This window comes from Chiloscyllium plagiosum, chromosome 32 (assembly GCF_004010195.1).
Source record: "Chiloscyllium plagiosum isolate BGI_BamShark_2017 chromosome 32, ASM401019v2, whole genome shotgun sequence".
NCBI classification, from domain to species: Eukaryota; Metazoa; Chordata; class Chondrichthyes; order Orectolobiformes; family Hemiscylliidae; genus Chiloscyllium; species Chiloscyllium plagiosum.
In genome coordinates, this window is record NC_057741.1 from 40,221,376 (window position 1) to 40,249,160 (window position 27,785).

The following is a 27,785-nucleotide window of genomic DNA, read 5'->3' on the forward strand; positions in this document are numbered from 1 at the left end:
AGAGAGAGAGAGAGAGAGACAGAGACAGAGAGAGAGCTAGCTATCAAGAGGGAGTGCTGTAGAAGCAGATAGATGGACATTATACAGAGACAGAGGCCAAGAAAGCGGAAACGATTGAGATAGAGTGCGCTCATTCAGAAGAGAGTTTGCACACGGTCACAGATGGTGTGAGAGAAAGAAGAAGAAAAAAATTGCGTTTATGAAACCCCTGTCACAGCCCATTGGGTTACAAAATGCCTCAGGTAATGTTGGCAAAGGTATCAGCCAATTTATATCAAATACAAAGAGGTGAATAATTGGTTGAGTTTGTTGGTAGTGTTTGGTGGGGGGGTGGGTGGGTGGGTTCAGGCGCTATAAAGTTCTAACCCTCACTCGGGTTCAATGTTTCTCTCTGACCAGCTGAACATTTCAGAGCCACTGAAAGAACTGGGTATAGCACCCAACCTCATACAAACCCTGCCGCTCTCAAACTCCTGCCAGTGACTGAGACAAACAAATTGTCATAAAGATTGTAGTAGAGTCATTCAGAACCAACTCAGAAACATTTTAACACTTTCAATCGAAGCCTGAGATGTGCCAAAATCCACTTTGTTTACTTTTCAAGGTGAGACAAAAATAGGTTTTACATTAAAATGAATTAGACTCAACACATCCTTCCACAACACCAAGATATCTCCATCACAACCATGAGGATTATTACAGATGGAATAATCACAATTCTTCAAAGACATGTGACATTGAAGAGATTCTGTCAAACACAGTGGAGGCCATTCAGCCCCTTGAGTCTATCTGGCCAATTAATTAGACCGAGCCAAAGCTAAGGGACTGAGAAATGCTCATAGTCTGGCAGGCCTGGTCTAACCAGAGCTTTGGACAGTTACAGAGAGTGATTACAGCACAGAGAGGACCATTCAGCCAACAGTGTCTGTACTAGCTCGCTAAGACTTGCACACCACGTCCAACCCAGTTTTCCCTGGAGCCTTGCACTTTGTTTCTTCTCAGCTAATGATCCAATTCAGCTGCTTTGCCATCCCCGGGCAGGGCCTCCCCGATCTGCTTCGCCATCCCCGGGCCATGCCTCCCCGATCTGCTTCACCATCCCCGGGCAGGGCCTCCCCGATCTGCTTCGCCATCCCCGGGCAGGGCCTCCCCGATCTGCTTCACCATCCCCGGGCCATGCCTCCCCGATCTGCTTCACCATCCCCGGGCAGGGCCTCCCCGATCTGCTTCGCCATCCCCGGGCAGGGCCTCTCCGATCTGCTTCGCCATCCCCGGGCAGGGCCTTCCAGATCCTAATCACTTGCTGTGGGGGAAGGGGTTGCCTCGTATGGCCAACAACTATCAATCTGTGCCCTCTGGGTCTGGATTCTTCAACCAACAGGAACAGCCTCTGGACATGGATCCCGTTAAGAGCAGGGTTATGGGGAAAAGGCAAGAGAATGGCATGAGGGTCCTGATGTTCACTTGGAGAGCTGGCATAGACATGATGGACTGAACAGTCTCCTCGTGAATTCATGAATCTGTGAACTATTATGAACTTACACTTTGCTATTAAAATCTCCACTCACCCTGGGCTGCAGGATCAGAGATAACTTTATTCACCCATTTTGAGATTTCTCACCTTCAGAACTATATTTGATTTTCTTTATTCTTTCAGAGAATGTGGCCATCGTTGGTTTTAGGGTCCATTCCTAATTGCCCCTTGCTTGAGTGGATTGGTCAGCCACTTCAGAAATCAGGTAAGAATCACCCCCATTGCTGTGAGTCTGAGTCACATGTCGGCCAGACCAGGTAACGATGGCAGATTGCCTTCCCATTAAACGTCAATGAACCAGATAAGGTTATTATAACAATCAGCAAAACAATTTCAATTACACCTCTTGGTGGGATGTGAACCCATGTCCCGTGAACATCAACTGAAGTGTCTGGATCATAGGCCAGGGACATGACCAGCTCCCTAAGTACAGACAATAGATAACAACAACTTGCGTTTATAAAGCAATTTCATTATATAATATCCCAGGTACTGCACAGGAGGGTTTTCAAATATACAGTGACACCAATGCATGTATCTGAGGGTGAGGACCACAGAAGGCTGTGGAGGTCAAGACATTGAGTGCAATTAAGACAGAGAGAGATAGGTTCTTGATTAGGGGAAAGTGAGGACTGCAGATATTGGAGATCAGAATCGAGAGTGTGGTGCTGAAAAAGCACGGCAGGTCAGGCAGTATCCAATGAGCAGGAGAATACACGTTTCAGGCAAAAGCCCTTCATCAGGAATTCGATTAGTAAAGGGATCAAGGGTGACTGGGAGAAGATGGGAGAATGGGGTTGAGAAACACAGCAGTCACAATCGAATGGTGGAGCAGACTCGATGGGCTGAATGGCCTATATCTTGTGGTCAAAGCTATTCATGCAGCTGATCAGAAGCTTGGTGTTGGAGGTAGGATTAAGGAACAGCTCGAAGAGAGACAGAGAGATGGAAACCGTTTCAGAGCAAGCTCCAAAGCATGGAGCCAAGGAGGCTGAAGGCATGGCCACTGATGGCAAAACATAAAAACCTGAAATACTCCGGCCAGGGATGGAATAGCGCAGAGATCACAGAGGGCTGTAGGGGTTACAGAAACAGGGGCCACACAGTGACTTGAAATAGAGAACTTCAAAACGGAGGCATTGGGAGTGGATGGCAGATATGTGGCAGATTCCAGTGTACAGACATTTATTCCACAGTGCACAATGTCAGGTGAGTCATGGATCTATACTCAGCTCAAACCAAACTCCCCGAGAATGCGGAGTCAAAACACAGGCTGGACAGCCACATCGCTGAACCCCTCTGCTTGGAAAAATGACCCTGAGCTTCCTGACACTTGGACACAGCGGTGAGCTCGCTGGTCAACACCGGTGTGTCAAGCTTGCTGCAATGTTCCAGTGAACTGCAGCTCATCTACTGCCCAGACCCCTTCCAGCCCTTAGCAATATGGCAGCATTGTGTAGAACGATATCAGAATGAGAACAAACTCCACCATGGTCATGGTCCACCCTGAGCAAACCCCTGCTGTCTTGTCCCGTGGTTTCAGCACAATCAATCCATTTCCATTTCCAATGACTCAGTCCAAGTTATCACCGATTCAGCTTCTCTGGTTTACTATCAACAATCACTTTGCCTGCTTCACCATCCCTCTCTCTCTGGGTACCAGCAGGATAAATACCACTCTTTCCCAGTTATTTTCAGTTCTGAAGAAAGGACATTAGACTCTAAACATTAACTCTCTTTCTCTCTCACCACAGATTAGATTAGACAGATTCCCTACAGTGTAGAAACAGGCTCTTTGGCCCAACAAGGTCACACCGACCCATTTCCCTCTGACTAATGCACCTAGCACTACGGGTAATTTAACGTGGCCAATTCACCTGACCTGCACATCTGTGAGATTGTGGGTGGAAACCCACACAGACACGGGGAGAATGTGCAAACTCCACACAGACAGTTGCCTGAGGCTGGAATCGAACCTGGGACCCTGGTGCCGTGAGGCAGTAGTGCTAACCACTGAGCCACTGTGCCGCCCTTGCCAGATGTTGCCAGGCCTGCTGAGTTTCTCTAGCAATTACTATGTTGGTTTGTTTCAGATCTCTGTAGTCCTTTATTTTTTGATACCAGGTCTTTATGATCTGCTCCTATTGAGAAACATTGGCTGTTGAGGTTTCCTTGGACACAGCTCCATTGTCTGACACCAACTGCATTCTGATCAGATCCTGTGTTCAGGTGCAGAGCTCCCTCAGCCTTACAGAACACAGAAAGAACTAGCCCCTACTGTCTGGAGGAGAGAGAATCTCCCAGGTTCATCACAACATTGGGTAAATGACTCCCTTCACTGAAAAAGATTTAAATGCCGGTCTGTTTATTTAACACCTACTTCAGCTTTTTTTCCAAACAAACAACCCAATTGTTTCTTTTCAAAGAGAACCAGAACAAGGGTTTCTATTTCAAGGGAACTATCCATTTCTGTATTCACAGGCTGTGTTAAAACACTGCCTGGAAACAATGTTTAAAAAACTCTCCCCACTGTTGTTTATCTCTAATCTGTCCCAGTCTCCATGAGCTACTGAGATCTCCAATTCTGTCCTCGTTTATCCCACCAACGGCCATACCTTACGTTTGCTGGATCCAAAGTTAGAGACCTGTCCCCCTCCCCTCCGAAGATGCTCCTGAAAATCTCTCTCTGAGCAGACCTTCGGTCAGCTGTCCTGTTATTCCAATCTGCATCTTGACATCAATTTTCCACTTGCGTAACCTCCTGCAAAGCACTTTGGGTTGTTGTATTGCATTAAGGCTCTATATAAATGTACACCGTTGTTGTCAATCTGTCACCAGTGAGCAGCATTCAGCCACATGGATGTAAGGCCTAGAGCTGGATGGGATTGGGAGGTAGACACTGTCACACACTGAGTTGCTGCACCATTTTCCACCCATTGCCATCATCAGAAATATTTTCAGTCAGTGCTCTGGTCACCCCTGCAATGCATATTTATTCCAGACAGTGACCCTGGCTAGGAACAGTCTCTGATAACATCAACGCAATGCAATCTGTAATGTCAGCCCTCAAAGGGGAAACAGAACCAAAACATTGTAAACAAACCAACCAACCAACCAACCACCAGCAGCAGATGCAAGAGGTTCGAATGACTTTTTGAAGATTGTACACTTTGTCTAAAAGAGACAAAGCTGCAGCAGTCTGTGCAAAGCCGGAGGTGAATACCATCCAGACTTCACCTGGAATCATATTTACTCTGGAGCTGGATTGACAGGAACTTTTCCCTGATGTTTCCGATGTCCAGCTGTTTTATTGCTGTAACTCACTGGGAATGCTGGAATAGGTAGCTCAAGGGTCTGGGTAGAAATCGCAGGTTCACAGGGTATTTCTTAATAGAAGATACCGTAATGTAATTCCTAATGCAAGGGGAACAGATGAAAATTCAGTTCACGCAACAACTATTAATTTAATTCTGCAAGCCCATTCCAGTGTTCCTGTTGGGAATGCTGTGAGAGTTAAGGGTTTACTGAGAAAACAAATAATTCTTTTAATCTGAGCAGTTTTATAAAAACAGAGCATACTGGGAATGCCAAAGGGTATAATAGATGAAATCTTCAGTGTATATCAACACAATTTCAGGAAACCATACACGTATATTCTTAAATTTACAAATTTTGTCAATGTCAAATGGTAGTGTTCTCTGATCTGTACAATAAGGAGAAGGATATAAATCCATTCCAGAATGTTCCAAATACAGGACTGAGGGAGCGCCGCACTGTCGGGCGCACTGTTGGGTGGGGTCAGCGCTGTGGGAGCGCCGCACTGTTGGGTGGGGTCAGCGCTGTGGGAGCGCCGCACTGTTGGGTGGGGTCAGCGCTGTGGGAGCGCCGCACTGTTGGGTGGGGTCAGCGCTGTGGGAGCGCCGCACTGTTGGGTGGGGTCAGCGCTGTGGGAGCGCCGCACTGTTGGGTGGGGTCAGCGCTGTGGGAGCGCCGCACTGTTGGGTGGGGTCAGCGCTGTGGGAGCGCCGCACTGTTGGGTGGGGTCAGCGCTGTGGGAGCGCCGCACTGTTGGGTGGGGTCAGCGCTGTGGGAGCGCCGCACTGTTGGGTGGGGTCAGCGCTGTGGGAGCGCCGCACTGTTGGGTGGGGTCAGCGCTGTGGGAGCGCCGCACTGTTGGGTGGGGTCAGCGCTGTGGGAGCGCCGCACTGTTGGGTGGGGTCAGCGCTGTGGGAGCGCCGCACTGTTGGGTGGGGTCAGCGCTGTGGGAGCGCCGCACTGTTGGGTGGGGTCAGCGCTGTGGGAGCGCCGCACTGTTGGGTGGGGTCAGCGCTGTGGGAGCGCCGCACTGTTGGGTGGGGTCAGCGCTGTGGGAGCGCCGCACTGTTGGGTGGGGTCAGCGCTGTGGGAGCGCCGCACTGTTGGGTGGGGTCAGCGCTGTGGGAGCGCCGCACTGTTGGGTGGGGTCAGCGCTGTGGGAGCGCCGCACTGTTGGGTGGGGTCAGCGCTGTGGGAGCGCCGCACTGTTGGGTGGGGTCAGCGCTGTGGGAGCGCCGCACTGTTGGGTGGGGTCAGCGCTGTGGGAGCGCCGCACTGTTGGGTGGGGTCAGCGCTGTGGGAGCGCCGCACTGTTGGGTGGGGTCAGCGCTGTGGGAGCGCCGCACTGTTGGGTGGGGTCAGCGCTGTGGGAGCGCCGCACTGTTGGGTGGGGTCAGCGCTGTGGGAGCGCCGCACTGTTGGGTGGGGTCAGCGCTGTGGGAGCGCCGCACTGTTGGGTGGGGTCAGCGCTGTGGGAGCGCCGCACTGTTGGGTGGGGTCAGCGCTGTGGGAGCGCCGCACTGTTGGGTGGGGTCAGCGCTGTGGGAGCGCCGCACTGTTGGGTGGGGTCAGCGCTGTGGGAGCGCCGCACTGTTGGGTGGGGTCAGCGCTGTGGGAGCGCCGCACTGTTGGGTGGGGTCAGCGCTGTGGGAGCGCCGCACTGTTGGGTGGGGTCAGCGCTGTGGGAGCGCCGCACTGTTGGGTGGGGTCAGCGCTGTGGGAGCGCCGCACTGTTGGGTGGGGTCAGCGCTGTGGGAGCGCCGCACTGTTGGGTGGGGTCAGCGCTGTGGGAGCGCCGCACTGTTGGGTGGGGTCAGCGCTGTGGGAGCGCCGCACTGTTGGGTGGGGTCAGCGCTGTGGGAGCGCCGCACTGTTGGGTGGGGTCAGCGCTGTGGGAGCGCCGCACTGTTGGGTGGGGTCAGCGCTGTGGGAGCGCCGCACTGTCGGGGGGGTCAGCGCTGTGGGAGCGCCGCACTGTTGGGGGGGGTCAGCGCTGTGGAGATAAGTTGTTAAAGCTCTTTCAGGTGAGAAAAGCCCCACCTGTTCTCTTGGAATCTAAATGATCTCAGGGCAGTATTTCAAAAGACAGTAGTGGTATTCTCCCTCAGTGCTATGGCCATCATTTGTCCCTGAACTAACGTCAAAAGAACGGTGTTTAATATTGTTGTTTGTGTGAGCTTATTGTGCATTAACTAGCTGCTGTGCTCCTTTTATTCCCAGTGACTACCCCAGAAGGATCCCTCTGCTGGGAAACTCATTCCGAGCTCCTGTGGTCAGAAATTTAATGAAGGGAGCCAGATGCTTTTTCCTTGGACCCTCTGAGTGGTTGAAGGCTCAGTCACCCAATCATCCAAAAAAAGCAATTGGCAAGCGGTGACCTTAGGGAATGATTCTGCAGAAGTTGGTAAGGTCTGGAATGCTCTGCCTAATGGCAACTACAAACTCAACAGAAATCTCCAAAAAGGAACTGGGTGAACAGTTAAAGGATAAAAATTTGTGATGGTTTTGGTCAAAGAGTAGAGCAGGAAGACAAACACTTCGAAAGATCTAGTACACAGTCCATGCCCTGAATGGCCTTTTCTTGCACTGCACTATTTGAGGATTTGTCAATTGGCAGCAACTTAAGACCACATGCACAAAGCATTTAATGAACACATTCACTCAGGACTGGAGGCCAATGTAGAAATTATAAAGGCATTAGAAAACAAAGAATTGGAAGTGAAAAATGAAGAAAGTTTGATAGTGTTCACTAATATTTTCTTTGAAACAAAGCTCTCCCAGTGTGCTGAGGGATTTCCCCAAGAGTTGAGTGTGGACATAAGTTACTGAGAGATTTGTTCTGTCCTGATATTCACCCGAGGGAAACAGCTGCTTGCTCACAGAGTCAGAAACATCACTGAAACCATGATTAGCTAGAAATCACAGTCTAACATGCTCGGGTTGTTCCTTAACACAGTAAAGACCTTGCCATCCCACTCAACCATAAAGACTTAAAAAAAGTCCTTTCCTCACTTATAAAATAGATTGTTTTCTCTCTTTTCGCGCAGATTTTACTCTGATCTGTCCGATTACCTTCACTAATTCCTTGCACTCTCTTTGTCAATCCTTTCATCTTACCGGTGATGGAGATAATCTGCTGGTCTGCTCAGTCACTATGTTCCCAGATGGTCCCCTTGATGTACAGTTATCAGAACACAGCCACACAGGTGCCAAGCTGAGGAGTTCAGAAAAATGTCTAATGCATTTCAAAGTGCCCTAATATAACAGGATATGAGCTTCTTTAAGTGTTCAGTAATATAGACAACAGCTTCCCTCACAAGGAGCTGGATACAGTGTCTAACAGTAACTCTGGTTGAGATTCTGATCCTATATTTCCAACACAAAGACCATCAGTTACATTTCTGTATGGTCACTGGTCTGTGCTGCGGCACATCCAGCCTTCACCTCCAAGTCAGGCTCTCCCTAAACTTCAGATCCATCAAAACTGACACACAGTCCCAAGCACTATCTCCTAATCCACAAATCCCTGCAATGTTGTCCCTTATCGCCTCTGGAATCTGCTCTGCCCCTCCTCGCCATCCCTGGAATGCTGCATTGTTTCCACTGCATACATCTCCACTCCTTGTTTTAATCTTTGACAGTGATTCCTCCAGCCTCCATGATCACTAAATCTTCCTTCTCCTCCAAGGTTGGAGACTCTATCTCTTCAACTGAACCTCTGTTCCCCTGCTACTTGTCTGAATACCCCATTCTGTGGCACCTTTCTTCAGGGAAAGCTTTGGGATGTTTTGTTTGGGGAGGGTGTTGTCTGCCCGGCACATGTGTGTGCGACGAACCCCTGCCCGGCACATGCATGTGACGAACCCTTGCCTGCCACATGCATGTGTGATGAACCCTTGCCTGGCACACGTGTGCGCACGGTAAAGCCCTCCTCAGTGATTTTGTTGGAATTTGATTGCAGAATTTATGGTTTTGAAAGAAATATTCACACTGTCCAGAGAAACCTTTTGCACTAACAGCTCGAAAGATGGGATGCCATTTTTAGAAGCAGAGCCAGATTTTTCGGCAGCCAACTTAGGAAACCGTAAAACAATGAGAAATAGGAACAGGAGGTAGCCATTCAGTCCCTTCATCCTGCCTGCTCTCCCATTGATTAGGATCATGGTTGATCTCACGTTCCACACATCCACTTTCCTGCCCTTTCCTCAGAATCCATGATTCCACAACTGATTGAAAAGCTCTTGATCTCAGCCTTAAATACACAAAAGGACACTGCCCCCACAGCTCTCTGTGGCAAGGATTTCCAAAGACCCACAACCCTCAGGGAGAATAAATTGCTCTTCATCTCCATCTTAAATTGGTGCCCCTTTATTCTGAGACTGTACCCTCTGGTTCCAGACTCTCCCATGAGGGGGAACACCCTCTCAGCATTGACCCTGTCCAGCCCCTTTAGAATCCGATAAGTTTTGATGGGATCACCTCTCATTCTTCTCAACTCCAGGGAATAGAGTCCCAACCTTTGCTGATAAGTTGATCCCTACAAACTGCCTCCAATGAAATGATAATGAAACATCCCTTCGTGTAAAAAGGTGATTGAAGGCGTGGAACACACTCTCAAGAAAAAAACCCATCAGATATTGAAACAATTAATAAATGTCAATTCAGTTTTGCAAACTGCAGGAATGACCAGTCAGGTGGAGTTAAATCCGCGTCAGTGATGATTTCATTGAATGATGGAACTGCCTGAAGGGAATGAATGGCTGTTTCCCCAATTCGGGATGGGTACATTTACTAAAATCTCTGCTCTTCAACACTTACTTCATTTAAAATTGCGTTATTTTCTGCCTTATTTTGGTTATTATTTGGAAAACAAAGGGAGATCAGACCACTGGCAGTGCTCTGAATGGCCCTGTCAGAGTTCGGGAGCAGGCACACTGACAGTCCAGGTACCTCTGCCCAATTACTCAAAGCTGCTCCAGACTGAACAGCACAGGCTTGATTTGTGTTACCATGACAACATCGTGTGTGTGTGTGCAAACTGACTGTGCTCTCACTGACACTCACTCAGGAAAGGCAACTGCTTTGTTTCATAATGAGTTGATCCTGTGTTTCAGTGCACATGGGTATCCTCCACAATGGCGGGAGGGGAGATGGAAGAAGGGAGAGCTGGGGGAAGGGGGTGGGGGGGCACAGAGAGAAAGAAAAAGAGAGAGCAAGAGCATTAACAGGATGCAAGGGGTGAATGTAGGCAGAGGGTCTGAACTCTTGTACCAACCCAGAACATACACCCAGCTGCCTCAGAGGGAGAGAGTCAATCAGTCAGCAGTTGTCCCACTACTTGTGAACAATGACACACCGTCAGACCCCCACCAGAGAGAAAAAGACCAACAATTTCTCATGCATTTCAGCATTGGGGCAAAAAAAAAACAATTTCAAGCAAGGCAACAATTGGCGAGGTCTACGCTACACTCAGCTTGTCCAATGCAGACATTTATCACGTGGTAAACTGGGGACGACATTTAATTTAAAAACAGTGTTATTACTGTAGTGTAATAATCCCAGCAACTGATGGGATAATGAGCTCATGTGATTTGAGCAACGTATGTTTATCCATGTCTGTCACATAGTGTCACATTCCAGAAACCAGGAGCTGCTGGGACCTTGCGCTATGACTGAAAGAGTTCTTCCTGCACAGCCAACCCACGTAACACAATGACAGATCAGGGTTGGGTAAATTAGCAGCAATCCATCATCTTCATGATTAGAGTCAGGAAGACAGTCAACAACTCAGTAGATTGTTGGAGGGGAAACAGTTTTTTCCCCGACTTGTTCTACAAGCTCCACTGAATCCTTAACCATCAGCAAAACAAGAGAAGGATTTAGAGAGTCAGAGATGCTCAGATTTTCTCGCTGACCAAAACAACTTTAAATTACTACAAACAGAGTTTGTGCGCTGACACTCCCACAGTGCGGCGCTCCCTCAGCACTGACCCGCCGGCAGTGCGGCGCTCCCTCAGCACTGACCCTCCGGCAGTGCGGCACTCCCTCAGCACTGACCCTCCGCGCTGACCCTCTGGCAGTGCGGCACTCCCTCAGCGCTGACCCTCCGGCAGTGCGGCACTCCCTCAGCACTGACCCTCCGGCAGTGCGGCACTCCCTCAGCATAAAACCTCAAAATGTGAATTCTGCAGTGTGCCAATTTGGTTTCTTAGTCAGCAGATCATTTGTATGAAGAAACAAATAAACTGTCTTGTGGGTTTGTGGAGTGAAATTGTGACGTTAATTGCTGTGGTGTCTGAGGCCTGATCAATTACTGCTCCAGTTCCTACCCCTTATTTAAAATATTAACTTTCTGCAGATTATACTGAACACTTGCCAAGCCCAGGTCAGCTGCAGAATATAAATCTGCCTTTTCTTTTAATGTATTTTCAACACAGATTCAATTATTAAACAGCTGTTATTAAGATCAGTTTTATTAAGATCAGCGTATTAGAAATGAGCTGGCCTCTGGGTGGGTGGATGTGTTCGATTATAAAGTCTGGGATAGTTACTATTTTCCATTTGGTTATAAATTTTAAAAGAGCCTGCTACAAAGTTACTGACAAATGTAAACAGTACCACAACTGCATTGACAACAGCAACATTTATTCTCCCAAAAAGAACTTAATTTCCCATAACCACGCTATTCCAGAGCTCTACAAACCAGGCTGTGCAGTAAGCTTCATATTCGAGATGTGGTCATGTTGGAACATACTCTGCACTGCTCTCCTTCCCCGAGCCTCACCCTGTCCATGTTCAAACTCGCACCAAGTCACCTTCTCCTCTCACCCCTCCCCCTGTGCTCGCTGGATGTATATTGGCTTCTGGTCAAGGAGCAACGAAAATCTAGAAATCCCATCCCTGTTACACAACTCAAATTCCACCACGTGTGGGATTTGAACCCAGCACATTACTCTGGTCTCTGAATCCCTTGTATTATTATGATAATGATAATGACATATCCAGGCCATTGCCTGGGCTCTAACATTCCCTCCTTAACCCTCTCTGACAAGCCCCTACTAGCCTCTTCAATTAAGCCTTTGGTGAACTGTCTATTATTCCCTCATGTGCCTCAGTGTCAAATTGAGTTTGATAATAGCTCTTGGGAAACACCTTGGAATAATCTATGACTTGAAGGCACTATTATAAATGCACGTTGATGTTAGTGAAGTGAGAAGTGCCTTTGGGATATCCTGGCAAACTCTCCGAATGGTCCACAAAGGGACAGCTGTCTCCAAAGATCCATACCCCTCAACATGGCTGACCTTTCCGAAATGAACACTCACATTCAACTGACTCTGAAAATTAAACTCCCCTCACAAAGAACCTTAAACGTTCAGAGATCAAAGGAGAAGCTGCATCGGCTCTCTTTCATCTTATTGACCTCAGTTGGGCAAAGAAAGAAATGGGCAAATATTCACTATTCATATTCTAAACCTCAACAAATACAGCATCAAATCAGCAAAGGTCACAGGACACCTTCTGAGTGCAAACTCTGAGAGCCTGAAATCATACAGCTCAAATATTCCGAGTTGTGAAAGATGAGGGGTGCAGGGAGGTCTCTAACATTGCAGTTTGAGGAATGGCATCACTGACAGGACGCTGTCATTTCCAGTGAAAGTCTGAGATGCTTCTCCTTGTGTTTAGGGAATGCTTCTGTTGAACATTTAAAGAGCTTGGAGATTAAAATATTGCTCGGGCATTGCTTTCCATAAACTGCACGATCTGCTCCTGGTGTTGAGGAAACCTTCTGGAACACTATCCCAGATTCACGGTTTCAGAAAGTGGGGGGAGGGAGTGACAGACCAAAGAGGAGGAGAGTAAGAATTGGACAATGAGACAAAAGGGAAGGAAAAGAGGGAAAGAAAACAGCTGGAAGACGGCAACGACAAGAATGGAATTTCTCTGTCTTTCAGAATCCTAGGGCAGTGTAATGTGTCTGAATTAGTTTCAGACATTGGCAGCTCAGCTATCATTCCCATCTCTCAATACCACTGGTCAGGTCAACAGTGGGAACTGCTCTTCTTCAAACAGATTCTTTTATCTTCATTGATATGGGGCTCCAGTTTAAGATTCATTTCAAGAGCAGAGCAAGACAGAAAGGGAGAAAACCAACTCTGAAAACAAAAATGAAACCACAGCTTCTAATGGGTTGCACAAATCACTAAAGGCAACTGGCTCACAAATCACATCTGAAACTCCACAGAAAACAGAATTTCACCTGCAGCATGTTTCTAACCAATTACAGCTCCTGGAGATGGTTCATTTATCAACTAACATAATAAAGTTACACATCAAAATTACAAATGTGACTCAGGCAGGCCTACAACCTCCAGCTATAGGATCCGTTCACTTCTTGACAAATGTAAACGGCTTTTTCACTGTAACATACAGGACTGTCTGTAACCTGAAATAATTAATTATTCAACACTCGCCAGTAATCACATTATTGAAGAAAAAAATTACATTTAAGTTACTCAACAAAGAAACATTTATTATACCCAACTGAAGTGCAAACGTACCCAGTATCTTGTGCTACCTCAGAATAGTTCTCCAGTTTGTTCAAAATACAATGGTTCTCTGAAGTGGGGACAATATTACATTGAGAATCTCTCAAGCTGAAGGTTACTTGTTTTTAACCAGGCATGCAGAGAGATACTGGGCACATTTGGAAATGCTCCTTTCACCCTCCCTCCGAGTATTTACACATAGGGACATCTCAAACACAAAGTGTCACCAACTTTCAGCAATTAGCAATGTGCTTCCTCAGGCACTGGATTCCAATCAAACTCCAGACACAAACTCTACTCACAAAACCAGAATAACACAAGGATTGCTACACTGTCAAAGGGTCAGTGCTGAGGGAGCACCACACTGTCGGGAGGGTCACTGCTGACAGCGCGCTGTGCTGTCGGAGGGTCAGTGCTGAGGGAGGACTGCCATCCCTCAGATGCGACAAGTAGCCAAGAATATGTCTGCTCTCTCAAAGCATGACGGAAACTTACAGGACATGACTCTGAAGGAGAAAGAGTTCTCCCAACTCCTGGACAAGTCTTTCCTCTCAAGCAGCATCATTAAAGATGCATTGTTTGGTCATTTTAATGTTGATGGTCATATGATCTGCCTGCGTTAACTGTGTACCCTACAACAGTGACTTCCACCTTCCACTGGCCATTCGAGCTGCTCTAACCAAACTCCAACGCTGTTCACATCCAATTCCAATGTCATTGAAATGAGCTGCTGATCCCATTTCTTTCCAGTTATGTATTTACAGTTTCTTCTAAATCTAAATGTTCTGTGAAAAGTATGAAAAATGGACTAATCGTGACTGACTCCCGGAGAAAATCCTCTGACCACAGATGCAGAATTCCGGTCAACATGATGATTTGATCAGTTTAACACGAGGAATCCATATCATCATCTCAGCAGATATGGCAGCATCTGTTGTTCCTCACTGCTTTTCAGTTAACTCAAAACATTAACTATGCTTTCTTCCAATAGACTGCCACACCTGCTGAGTTCCACCAGAAATTGTTGTTTTTGTTTCAGATCCCCAGTATCCACAGTTCATTGTTCGATTTCTGTTGGTTGCATTTAATTATTTTGCTGGATTTTATTGCTTTGTGACAGAGCTCCGTCTGAATCTTTGTGTGAAGCAGACAGCCACTAATATAGGTGTGCCAGTCATATCCATGTTAGTCATTACCCTGACAGGCCAGTCCCCAATCTCTCTCTCTCTGCCAGGTATCAACATTTTCAGGATTCTGCCTACACTGATCGTGTTCAATTCCTTCTAAATTAAATAGATGATACTGAACACAAACACATGACATCCTCAAAGAGAGGCAACAGACCGGGCTGTGAGCATAACAGGGAGGTTCAAATCACTAACAGCCCAGGATTTGTTGCAACAACAACTTGAAACTAGATAGCATCTTTGATTAGATAAAAGGCTGCAAGATGGATTGTAAAACAAAATTTGATTCTGGATTAGTGGCGCTGGAAGAGCACAGCAGTTCAGGCAGCATCCGAGGAGCAGTAAAATGACAGGTGCAAAAGAAGATAGGCAGGTAGGACAAGTCATGGGGACAGTGCTGAGCTGGAAGTTTGGAACTACGGTGAGGTGGGGGAAGGGGAAATGAGGAAGCTGGTGAAGTCCACCTTGATGCCCTGGGGTTGATACCAACCCACAGAAAAGTCAGTCAGATTTGGGTCAGATGGCTAAACACTTGACTGAAGCAGGTACATTTTGAAAAACAAATTCTTGGAAGGGTAAATATGGAAAGGCTGTTCCCTCTTGTGGGAGTATCGAGGACCATCTGGTACAATCTCAGAATAAAGGCTTGCTCAGTCAGAGACAGAGGCAGTGCAGCACGCTGTCATTCACTGGTCAAAGGCTGGAGAGGAGGCACTGTTACAGAGTATGTCCTCCATAAATTTGCTAAGAGCGAGTTTAGGATTGTGACAGGTCAGAAATCTGTTTGCAGAAGGTCAAATAGAAGAGCTTTGTGCAGAATGATCACGCATTTATGAAAATTCTACAATATTTGGATTGAGTGGAGACACGGAGAGTCAGGAGCAGAACTTGAGAGCATCAATATCAAAGAGTCACCAAGAAATCCAGGCAGAAACCTCTTCACTCAGACAGTGGGGAGAATGAGGAACTCACTCCCGCGGGGAGTGGCCAAGTGCATTTAAGGGCAAGTCCCCAACCAGGCCCTGAGGGAGAAGAGGGTCACAGTGACAGATTTAGAGGGAGGAAAGTTTGGAGGGGCTTCAAGAGGAGCATTAAAACCACCATGAAGTTGGCTAAATGGCCAGGTGCTGTGCTGACTATGCAATGGAATCCCTTTTTCAGGACGAGACAACACAGTCAGAGCCACAGAAGAGTTTGAGGTGCTTGCAGATACAGTGTTTACAAAAACAACAAATGACAGCATCAGTCAGCATACTGGCTGTTTTAATTTTGGTGAGAATTCTGGAACTAAACTCCTTAATCTGATTAGTGAATATTCACTGACCCCAGCCTATGTATCACTGGATTCTCTCTCTTCCCCCCCCCCCCCCGGTCACATAACATGTTCTGACCTTCTAACAAAACACATACAAAATGAAACATTTACTTTATGAGCAGTTTTGTTTCAATATTTTGTTTTAAATTGAATTCTCAAAGAAATTACATTTTCATACATTTTTCATGACATCATTATACATTTTCATTATGGCTGTGGGTCATGCCAAACTATTTCCACACGTTGATTTTAATTCTCTCCAGCTAGTTTCACAGATGCAACAAGAGCTCCGCAGTCCGACAACCCCAGTTCGATACTAACCCAGAAGTACAAATTACAAGTCACTCTTTAAAATTCAGCTTTTTGCACCAAAATAAAATAAAATAATATAACTTTCAGTGTTACTGAAACATCAACACAAAATCTTCCTTTCGTCTGTTCACAGAGACATTATCAGAAATGAATGGACATTGAGCTCACAGACAATAATCACTACAATATCATAGATACATCCTAGAAAGGAGGGAAACTCTCAAAGAGGGATAAACCAACCACAGCTAACCAAGAAAGTTAAGGAAAAAGTATGTCAGGAGGCCCTCATAATACTTTCCCCACATGGGAGAGCCTGGGACCAGAGAGTATAGTCTCAGAATAAAGAGGCACCAATTTAAGACAGAGATGAGAAGGCTCAGAGGGTTGTGGGACTTTGGAACTCCTGGTCAGAGAACTGTGGGGACAGAGTCCTTGTGCATATTTAAGGCTGAGATCGATTCTTGATCAGTCGAGAATCGAGGGAAAGGGTAGGAAAGTGGTTCTGAGGAATGTCAGTGACCCTGTGATCCCATTGAATGGCAGAGGAGGCTCGAGGGGCGAATGGTCTATTCCTGTTCCTATTTCTTATGGCTTTAGGATTGACTCCAACTCAGCCCAAGAGGAAAGGAAGAGAGACAAAGCCTTCAGAAGGAAATTTCAGAGTTTGGGATCTTAATATCAGAAGCACAGTTCCAAAGGAACACCTCAGTAACTTGGATGCAGGGAGATCTCCCAGGCCTTTCTTTGAAATATTGTCATGTGATCTTCTCCATTTGCCTGGCAGGGCAGGTATGGTTTTAATGCAGCACTCCCTCGATACTGCACTAGGAGCATCAGCCTAGATTTTACACTCAAGCCTGGCCTGGAACCGGAAACAGGCCATCGTACAAGAGACAAGAGCAGGAGAGGGACATTGTAAGAAGACTGGGACTGCCATAGTGTCAGGGGTTTAGATGAAGAATAATTTGTTAAGTGTGTACAAGAAAATTTTCTGATTCAGTATGTGGATGTACCTACTAGAGAAGGTGCAAAACTTGACCTACTCTTGGGAAATAAGGCAGGGCAGGTGACTGAGGTATGAGTGGGAGAGCACTTTGGGACCAACGACCATAATTCTATTAGATTTAAAATAGTGACAGAAAAGGATAGACCAGATCTAAATTAGAGGAAGGCCAATATTGATGATATTAGGCAAGAACTTCCAAAAGCTGACTGGGGAGAGATGTTCGCAGGTAAAGGGACGGCTGTGAGGATTTGAGCTATAGGGAGAGGCTGAACAGGCTGGGGCTGTTTTCCCTGGCATGTCGGAGGCTGAAGGGTGACCTTATAGAGGTTTATAAAATCACGAGGGGCATGGATAGGGTAAATAGACAAAGTGTCTTCCCTGGGGTTTTTAAAGAGAAAAACTAATGAAGCAATGGCGTGGCCAGTGGAAATCTTGCTGAGCTGAATGAATGAGATACCTCCTTCCTGCATTGAGTTAATAGTTCATATTCCAAACTCATTCCCGCGGGAGTGAGTTCCTCATTCTCCCCACTGTCTGAGTGAAGAGGTTTCTGCCTGGATTTCTTGGTGACTCTTTGATATTGATGCTCTCAAGTTCTGCTCCTGACTCTCCGTGTCTCCACTCAATCCAAATATTGTAGAATTTTCATAAATGCGTGATCATTCTGCACAAAGCTCTTCTATTTGACCTTCTGCAAACAGATTTCTGACCTGTCACAATCCTAAACTCGCTCTTACATACTCTGTAACAGTGCCTCCTCTCCAGCCTTTGACCAGTGAATGACAGCGTCCTGCACTGCCTCTGTCTCTGACTGAGCAAGCCTTTATTCTGACTATGTATTCTGACAGATACAGAGACCAGTGAGGTCCATTCAGCCCCACACACCAGTTTCCCCATGCTGTGGGATTGAGTGTGGTCAGTATCAGAACTCCCTCTCCCTCCCAAACCTACATACCCCCGAGAGACATCAGCCAGCAAGAATAAAACTAATCTCACTGCTCGAAAATTATTCAAACACCACCATCTTCTGCTTTTTGTGAGAGTGAGTTTGCAGCTTTGACCATCTGTGTGTGAAAGTGGCTTCCTCATCTTCTCCAATCTGACTCTGATATGAAGGTTACATCCCCATTGGCCAGACTCCCTGAAAATAAACCTTAATGATTCCTTAAAACCCTTAATGTCTATATGGCACAGAAGCAGGAGGCCATTCAGCCCATCAAGTCTACTCCACCATTCACAATGAGACCATGACTAACGTGATAATCCTCACTCCCACTTTGCTTCCTTTTCCCCATAGCCCCCTATTCCCACCTTGATAAAAAATCTGTCTCTCTCAGCCTTGAATATACTTAATGACCCAGCCCCGACAGCCCTCTGTGGTAAGGAATTCACAGATTCACTCCCCTCTGAGAGAAGACATTCCTCCTCATCTCTGTCTTCAATGGGTGACCCCATACTCTTAGAATATACCCTCTGGTCCTAGACACTCTCACAAGGGGGACTAAACCTCTCCACATCTCCCCTGTCAAGCCCCCCAAGAATCCTCTATGTTTCAATAACATTGCCTCTTATTCTTCTAAACTCTGGCCCAACCTACTCAACCTTTCATCAGACAGTCCTTCCATGCCTGGGATCAGCTGAGTGAACCTCCTCTGGTCTAAAATATTCAATTAAATCACTGCTTCACCTCCTGGAGGTCAATGATGATGAACTAAGTGTAAACTCTCTGAAGGTCAAGTACTTTGGCCCCACTAACTTTCTGTGGAGCTGCTGGTTAAACAGATCTCAAGCCAGATGGTGTTGTTTGAAAGAGACACAAATTCACCACTTCAAAAAACATTTATTGACAGAATGCACCATTTCATCTCTCCAGCTCCTTGCTCCTGACCACTAACTAACCTGGTGTCTCAGCAGTCACATTCCTAGACTCTCATGAAGAGTCAAATAAATCAGTTCAAGTGAAGAACCAGCCCTTAAAGGGACACTTAAAACCAAATAACAAAGTTCACTTAATAACTTTGTTGGGGGATGGTGGGGTTGGGGTAATGCACTCCAGCCCCTGCTGTGCCCATTAGTTGCAGACAGCCTTCAATGCACAGCAAGATCCCACACATAGCCTTTGTGAGCAGCAGACAGAATGATATTGAACAATGAATATCTGGACGCAGTGTGGAAGCACCGCCCTTACCTATAAAAGTATGAGCAGCCTCTGACGGTGTTGTGAGTGAAATGTTCCTGAGACTTCTCATTCCCAAAGTCTTCTAGTGGGTCTGACCACAATAGATCACACATGGGCCCGTACGCTGGAGGTTCTTTGAATCTGTCTAACTACAAGGGGAGAGAAAAAATATCAAACCATCAATGATGAGAACAGTCAGGTTTGGCAGCAACCGTTAGAGGCCATTTTGTAAACACACAATAATATTTTAATCCTTTGAAAAATTAAGAAATGCCAAGGCAGTGAACTTATTCGCGTCTTGCAGCATGATTCCCTGCTCCTGGTACACCCTCATTTACAGGAGAAAAATCAGTTTCACAGCAACAGAGACTCAATACACTGAAGAGAAAGCACATCCTTTGAATAATTTCTTCCTGAGAGCACATTTAATGCAATGTCACCTAATACATCCTGCCCTTACACTGAAGGGTAGCAACAGCACAGCATGTATGTCAGTGCCCAGCACTCACGACAGAAAAATCATTGCAAATTTGAAATTGAGCTAAGAAAGTTCCCCATTAACTCTTTGTATGAGCAGTGTTTGCACAGAATTGTAGTCAGTACTCAGATTAATTGAAAGGTATAAAAACCCCAATAGTTGGATCTAGCAAGGAACTTGAGAACTGATGAAAGAGTGACATGCATCTTGCACTCTTCAGGACAGACCTGCAAGAATACCAAATTATAAAAGGACCAATAACTTTTACAGCATGAGGAAACGGTGCTGATTGGTCAAGGCACAGTCATGTGATTTCATGGAGCTGAACAGGAAACCAGGGATCGGCTCACTTTGGCCTGGTGTCCCTGAGCATTGTGGATTTGAATCACTTCACCATCAGTAGCTGTGCCTTCAGTTAGAGTCATAGAGATGTACAGCACGGAAACAGACCCTTCGGTCCATCTCGTCCATGCTAACCAGATATCTCAACCTAATCTAGTCCCATATCCCTCTAAACCCTTCCTATTCATGTACCCATCCAGATGCCGTTTAATAGTTGTAATTGTACCAGCCTACACCACTTCCTCCAGCAGCTCATTCCATACATGTACCACCCTCTGTGTGAAAAGGTTGCCCTTAGATCCCTTTCATACCTTTCCCCTCTCACCCTAAACCTATGCCCTCCAGTTCTGGACTCCTCCACCCCAGGGAAAAGGCTTTGTCTATTTATCCTAACCATGCCCCTCATGTTTTTATAAACCTCTATAAGGTCACCCCTCAGCCTCCAACGTTCCAGGAAAAACAACTACAGCCTATTCAAAATCTCCCTACAGCACAAACCCTCCACCCCTGGCAACATCCTTGCAAATCTTTTTTGAACCCTTTCAAGTTTCACAACATCCTTCTGATAGGAAGACCAGAATTGCACACAATATTTCAAAAGTGGCCTAACCAATGTCCTGTACAGCTTCAACATAACCTCCCAACTCCTGTACACAATATTCTGACCAATAAAGGAAAGCATACCAAATACCTACTTCACTATCCTATCTACATGTGACTCTATTTTCAAGGAGCTTGTTCAGCAACACTCCCTCGGACCTTACCATTAAGTGTATAAGTCCTGCTAAGATTTGCTTTCCCAAACTGAAGCACCTCACATTTATCTAAATTAAACTCCATCTGCCACTTCTCAGCCCATTGGCCCATCTGGTCAAGATCCTGTTGTAATCTGAGGTAACCTTCTTCACTTTCCACTACACTTCCAATTTTGATGTCATCTACAAACTTACTAACTATACCTCCTGTGTTCATATCCAAATCATTTATATAAATGATGAAAAGTAGTGGACCCAGCACCAATCCTTGTGGCACTCCACTGGTCACAGGCCTCCAGTCTGAAAAACAACCCTCCACCACCACCCTCTGTCTTCTACCTTTGAGCCAATTCTGTATCCAAATGGCTAGTTCTCTCTGTATTCCATGAGATCTAACCTTGCTCACCAGTCTCACATGGGGAACCTTGTGGAACGCCTTCCTGAAGAAGGGCTTATGCCCGAAACGTTGATTCTCCTGCTCCTTTGATGCTGCCTGAGCTGCTGCACTTTTCCAGCAACACATTTTTCAGCTCTGATCTTTGAGGGGCCCTATTTTCTCCCTAGTTACCCTTTTGTCCTTAATGTATTTGTAAAGGTAACTTGTACAGGTCACTTCTACCCCAAAAGAGATTCCAATGATCCAAAAATGTGAATCCTTCTCCCATACACCAGCTCCTCAGCCATGTATTCATCTGCTCTTTCCTCCTATTCCTGCCTTCACTAGCTCATAGCACCTGGAGTAATCCAGACATTACTACTCTCGAGGACCTCCTTTTTAAATTCCTGCCTAACTCTCTTTATTCTCCCTTCAGAATATCATCTTTTTCCCTTCCTATGTCATTGTACACGTTGGAACCAATTACCTCTTGCTGGCCCCTCTCCCCTGTGAGAGCATTCTGCACCCTCTCTGAGACATCCTTGAGCCTGGCACCAGGGAAGCAACACACCATCCTGATTTTTTGCTGCTAGCCACAGAAACCATCTATCTGTGCATCAGACTAGAGAATCCCCTAACACAATTGATCTCTTGGAACCTGACATATCCCTCATTGCATTACAGCTAGTCTCGATATCAGAAACTTGGGTGTTCATGCAACATTCCCCTGAGAATCTATCACTCCCTACATGTTCTAAAACAGCATACTTGTTTGAAATGGCAAGAGCCACAGCAAACTCCTGTACTACCAACCTACCTCTCTTGCCTTTCCTGTAGTTAACCCATGTGACTGTATCTGCGGCTTTTCTACCTTCCTATAATTGGCATCCATCATACCCCCTAGCTCAATTAAATTCCTCATTGCCTCAAACTGGCGATCCTACCAATCCAATCAATCTGACAGGATTCATAATCAATGACATTTATTGCAGATATAATCCTCAGTAACCCTTAAACCCTCCTGAAACTCCCACATCCGACAAGAAGAGAATATCTCTCTACTAAAGGCCATTTTGTTCTTTCCAATCAGCAGACCCAGAAAATTGCACCATCTTATTGCTCTATAAAACACTGCTCTAGGCTAACTTGATACTTATGGCTTATATTTTGAAAATTTAATCAAGAGACAAGTCCTAATAAACTTTATCAAGAACAAACCCATTTTACTCGCTATTGTAGATCTACTTAGTCTTGCTGTAGTCTTACAGATTCACTGATCTGTTTCTGTGCTGTGACCTCTCCCAAACAGGTTCCTCAAGATCAGTTGTGAATTTCACTGTTTGTTAACTTTCCCAGATGTACTCTGATGTCCAGCGATACATGAATTCAAACAGCAAAGGCTGTAACTGTGCAGGTTCTCTGCTGTCAGTTCGTAGTCTGGGTTTCTTGCTCTCTCTCCCTTACAGACCATGTGCTGCCTTTGTCTGTAGCTCTCCCCTTTAAAACTGCTGTTGTTTTGACTATTCTTTTTCAAGTTCCAAAACAATACAACAGCGTACAAAACAGTAAGTGCCGCTCCTTGAACACAAGGAAATCACCTCCAACACCATAAATACCTCAGGAAAAAAGGAGCAGCCTGTTACAGCCAGAAATGTTTCCGCCCTCCAATCTCTAAAATTCCCTTCCTAAACCCCTGCTGCCTCCCCCTTTCACAGGCTCATTCAAATTCACTACTTTGCCCAAGCTGTTAGCCCTCTGACCGAATAGATCCTTCTATAACATTTGTTGGATAACCTTCTGATGAAACAGCCATGTTCAAGACGCTAGATAAATGCAAGTTGTTATGAAAGACAGGGTGAAAATGAGCTTTGTGACCTAGTGCGTGGTCAGTCTCCATCCCCACACAACCTGCCAATTCCCTTCCCAGCAACAAATAAAATCAAATCACATTTTCCTGAAGTGGAAACTCTTCCGCTCATTAGTTTTAACAGAGAGATTGTGCTGATTATCAAATCCCACTACCTCACCAGTCACACCATTGGCTAAATATCTTTATTCAATCATTCAAATCCTTTTTACAAAAGGATCCAAAATAAAGTCTTTCACAGGTTTCTTCAATAAACTCAAATTGATCTGTTTATTACAAAATAAATCACTCTTAAAACCATGTGATGAATACTGGTGAACAACTGAACTATAATCCATAGTTAGAACATGATTCCCCCACACGCCACAGACAGACAAAGACACACACAGACAGACAGACACACAGATGGACAGAGAGAGAGAGAGAGAGAGAGAGAGAGAGACACACACACACACACACACATACAGACAGACACACACGACAACAAATTCTGCAGAGTGGCATGCACTCCAACAAGAGAATAAAGGACACCACTCGTGCCAAGAGATTGAAAAAGTGGCCACATTTCATGATTTTGTAAAACTCTGTGGGAACATCCTTCAGCCTCTGACGCTCCAAAAAAAAACAGCCTTTGAAAGTGTTACTGAGCTTGGTTGGTTCCTTATGGGTAATTTCCTTGTGGTATCCTACCAATCAGGCACGTGGCTGCAGAGTTTGTCTTTACAAGTTTGACCCCTCATTTTTCCCTCCAGACTGTAACTTTCACCAGTCGCTTTTGGATGTGCTGAGGTCATCGGGTTAAACGCACTCTTAATTTTGATTGGCTCTCTGCAGCAGCCAGTACTGATCTGTGCTGATTTCTATTGCCCAAGGTCAATTCGCCAGCCAGAGTCTGTTGGACTGAATCGTAAATCCTACACAGAATCACAGTCTTTCCTGATAACTAACTTCTACATTAACTGTTTAAAAAGTTATGTTGGAAAGGTTAGAGAGAATGGAAAGGGTTACGACAGTGTTTAAAACTCTAGATTCTGAATAAGTACGATTTTCAGTGATAAAATACTATATTTTTCAATTATTGGCAGATTCAATGTTAGTACACAGCAATCTCTATGGACTCACAAACCTCACTGAGTTTTTTGAGAAGGTGACCAAGCATGTGGATGAGGGTAGGGCAGTTGACGTGGTGTACATGGACTTCAGTAAAGCCTTTGATAAGGTTCCACATGGTAGGCTGTTGGAGAAAATGCATAGGCATGGGATTGAGCGTGATTTCGCAGTTTGGATTAGAAACCGGCTTTCTGAAAGAAGGTAACAAGTGGTGATTGATGGAAAATATTCAGCCTGGAGTCTGGTATGGCACAAGGATCTGTTTTGGGACCACTGCTGTTTGTCATTTTTGTAAATGACTTAGACGCAGTCATCAGTGGATGGATTAGTAGGTTTGCAGATGACACTAAAGTCAGTGGAGTAGTGGACAATATGGAAGAATGTCACAGGTTGCAGGGGGACTTGGATAAACTGCAGAATTGGGCTGAGAGGTGGCAAATGGAGTTCAATGCAGCTAAATGTGAGGTGATTCACTTTGTGAAGAAAGGAACAGGAAGGCAGAGTACTGGGTCAACTGAAAGATTCTTTGTAGTGTGGATGTGCAGAGGGATTTTGGAGTCCATGTACATAGATCCCTGAAAGTTGCCACCCAGGTGGATAATGCTGTTAAGGCGGCATATGGTGTGTTAGGTTTCATTGGTAGAGGGATTGAGTTCTGGAGCTGCAATATCATGCTGCAACTGTACAAAACGCTAGTGCGGCCACACTTGGAATATTGTGTACAGTTCTGGTCACCATATTTTGGGAAGGATGTGGAAAAGGTGCAGAGGAGATTTACCAGGATGTTGCCTGGTCTGGAGGGAAGGTTTTATGAGGAAAGACTGAGAAACCTGGGCCTGTTCTCATTGTAAAAGAAGAAGGCTACGATGGGATTTGATAGAGACATACAAGATGATCAGAGGATTAGATAGGGTAGACAGTGAAAGCCTTTTTCCTAGGATGATGACATCAGCTTGTACGAGGAGGCATAACTACACATTGAGGGGTGATAGATTTAAGACAGATGTCAGAGGCAGGTTCTTTACGCAGAGAGTGGTAAGGGTGTGGGATGCCCTACCTGCTAATGTAGATCAGCTGAAAAAGGAAATGGCCCTGGGAATTTTCTTCTGGTGACTTGGGTTCTATTTTTACAGACTAAGTCTGTGAGGGGTTGTCTTTTGGATTAGTGGCTGCAATTAGATTCCATTAACATTTAAAGAGAAACTGGGAAATCTGCTCAGCGTCCATCAGCCACACGTATTAAACCCGAATCAGATTACTTTTATTTATTCACAGGATGTGGGTGTCGCTGACCTGCCCGTTGCGAAGGTGGGGGTGAGCTGCCTTCTTGGAGTCACAACAGCTTCAGCTGTAGGTAAACCCACAATGCCTTTGGGGAGGGAATTCCAGGATTCTGACCCAGTGACAGTGAAGGAACGGTGAGATATTTCCAAATCAGGGTGATGAGGGGCTTGGAGGGGAACTTGCAGGGGCTAGTGTTCCCATGTATCTGCTGCCCTTGTGCTTCTAGATAGAAGTGGTTGTGGGCTTGGAAGGTGCTGTCTGAGGAGATTGGGTCAACTTCTGCAGTGCATCTTGTAGATCGGAGAAAGTGAGGCCTGCAGATGCTGGAGATCAGAGTTGAGAGTATGCTGCTGGAAAAGCACAGCAGGTCAGGCAGCATCCGAGGAGCAGGAGAGTTGATGTTTTGGGCATATGCCCTTCAACGATCTCCTGCTCCTCGGATGCATCTTGTAAATAGTACACACTGCTGCTACTGAGCATCAGTGGTGGAGGGAGTGGAGGTTTGTGGATGTGGTGCTAAGTGGGCTATTTTGTCCTGGATGGTGTCAAGCTCCTTGAGTGTTGTTGGAGCTGCCCCCATCCAGGCAAGTGGGGAGTATTCCATCACACTCCTGAAGTGTGCCTTGTAGATGGCAGACATGTTTTGCAGAGTCAGGAGGGGAGTTACATGCCGTAGTATTCCGAGCTTCTGGCCTGTTCTTGGAGCCACTGCATCCCTTGGTTGTTTGTGGGATCTTGCTGAGTACATCCTGGCTGCTGCATTGGAAAGTGTTTCTTTGGCTGTGAAATGCTTTGGGTCAATATAAATTTAAGTTGTTTTTTTTTTAAATTCATTCATGGGATGAGAGCATCTCTGGCTAGGCAGCATTTATTACCCGCCCCTAATTGCCTAGAAGCTAGTTAAGAGTCAACCACATTGCTGTGAGGCTGGAGTCACATGGAGGCCAGACACAGTAAGGAGGACAGTTCCCTCCCTAAAGGATATTAGTGACACAGATGGGTTTTTCCAACAATTGACGGTCGACTTCTGGTTATCATAGACTCTTACTTCCAGGTATTTAATTGAATTCAAATTCCACTATATGCCATGGTGGGATCTGAACCCAGGCCCCCAGAACATGATCTGGGTCTCTGGATTAACAGTCCAGTGATAATACCACTCTCCCACTGTCTCCCAATTACCTGCCCTTTTAACACTAAAGCACTAGCAGCTCTCAGCAACATTAAAAGCTGAAATACTTCAGCAATTGGCAACAAACCAAATGTTATGGGTTGGCCTTTTCGATTAGAAAGGGGAGAATGGACCATGATGATGATGATTTGTATTGTAGCGAATACAACTTGACCCCAATGACAGCAATCATTCCTGTGATCTGAGGAGCTGTCAATCATCAGGACTGAGCTATGAGCTGACTATCAGACCCACCAGCCTGTTACAAGAGGAGAGCACCTATTCTCTGTGGTTGGACAGTTCTATCCAAAAGCTTAGAAAAATGATTCAGTCATTATCTTATTGTAATGTGTGGGATCTAGCTTTGTATAAACCGGTTGCTACATTGCCTACATTATGGGGGACAACATTTCAGAAAACCTTCACTGACACTCAAACACTTTGGGACATACTGAGATCGAGAAAGATGCTACAGGAAAAAAAGATCAAGTCTTTCTTCGCTTTGGTATCAGGGAGGGTGAGCTATCAAAATCAAGTTATAGCTCAGGGCCGATTACAGCTCATCTGCATCTCAACTTTTGCACTGACTTAAAGGTAAAGTTATAACATTCCAAACCCAGAATCACTTCCATCTAGAAGGACGAGAGCAGCAAATATATGGGAACTCCACCCCCTGCAAGTTCCTCTCCAAGGGACTCACCATCCTGACTTGGAAATATATTGCCTTTCCTTCATTGTCACTGGGTCAAAATCCTGGAATTCCCTCCCTAAGGCCATTGTGGGTCTACCCACAGCACATGGACTGCAGCGGTTCAAGAAGGCAGCTCACCCCCACCTTCTCAAGGGGCAACTAGGGACAGGTAATAAATGCTGGGCCAGTTAGTGACACACATTAAACATTTGCCTTGTCAACATTGCTCCACCTCCTGTGAGGAATATACGGTTGTACAGTAATCTTTGATGAACCCTCCAAAACTAAAACTCCTCCATGTGTGGGCAAATGGC

At 45.8% G+C, this 27,785-nt stretch overlaps 1 protein-coding gene and 1 long non-coding RNA gene across 7 annotated transcripts in view; one reads left to right on the plus strand and one right to left on the minus strand.

The window, feature by feature from the left end:
• Nucleotides 1–27,785, minus strand: part of LOC122539543 (serine/threonine-protein phosphatase 2B catalytic subunit alpha isoform) — a 306,563-nt gene that overhangs the window by 65,169 nt on the left and 213,609 nt on the right. For all 6 annotated transcript variants that reach the window (XM_043674506.1, XM_043674511.1, XM_043674512.1 and 3 more), the window contains exon 6: nucleotides 19,407–19,546. In XM_043674506.1, the coding sequence (XP_043530441.1) occupies nucleotides 19,407–19,546 (140 nt within the window). The remainder of the gene's footprint in view (nucleotides 1–19,406; nucleotides 19,547–27,785) is intronic.
• LOC122539544 lies at nucleotides 94–7,788 on the plus strand. The gene is made up of 3 exons (XR_006309119.1): nucleotides 94–242; nucleotides 1,658–1,739; nucleotides 7,070–7,788. It is a non-coding gene; the product is annotated as an uncharacterized LOC122539544 (long non-coding RNA).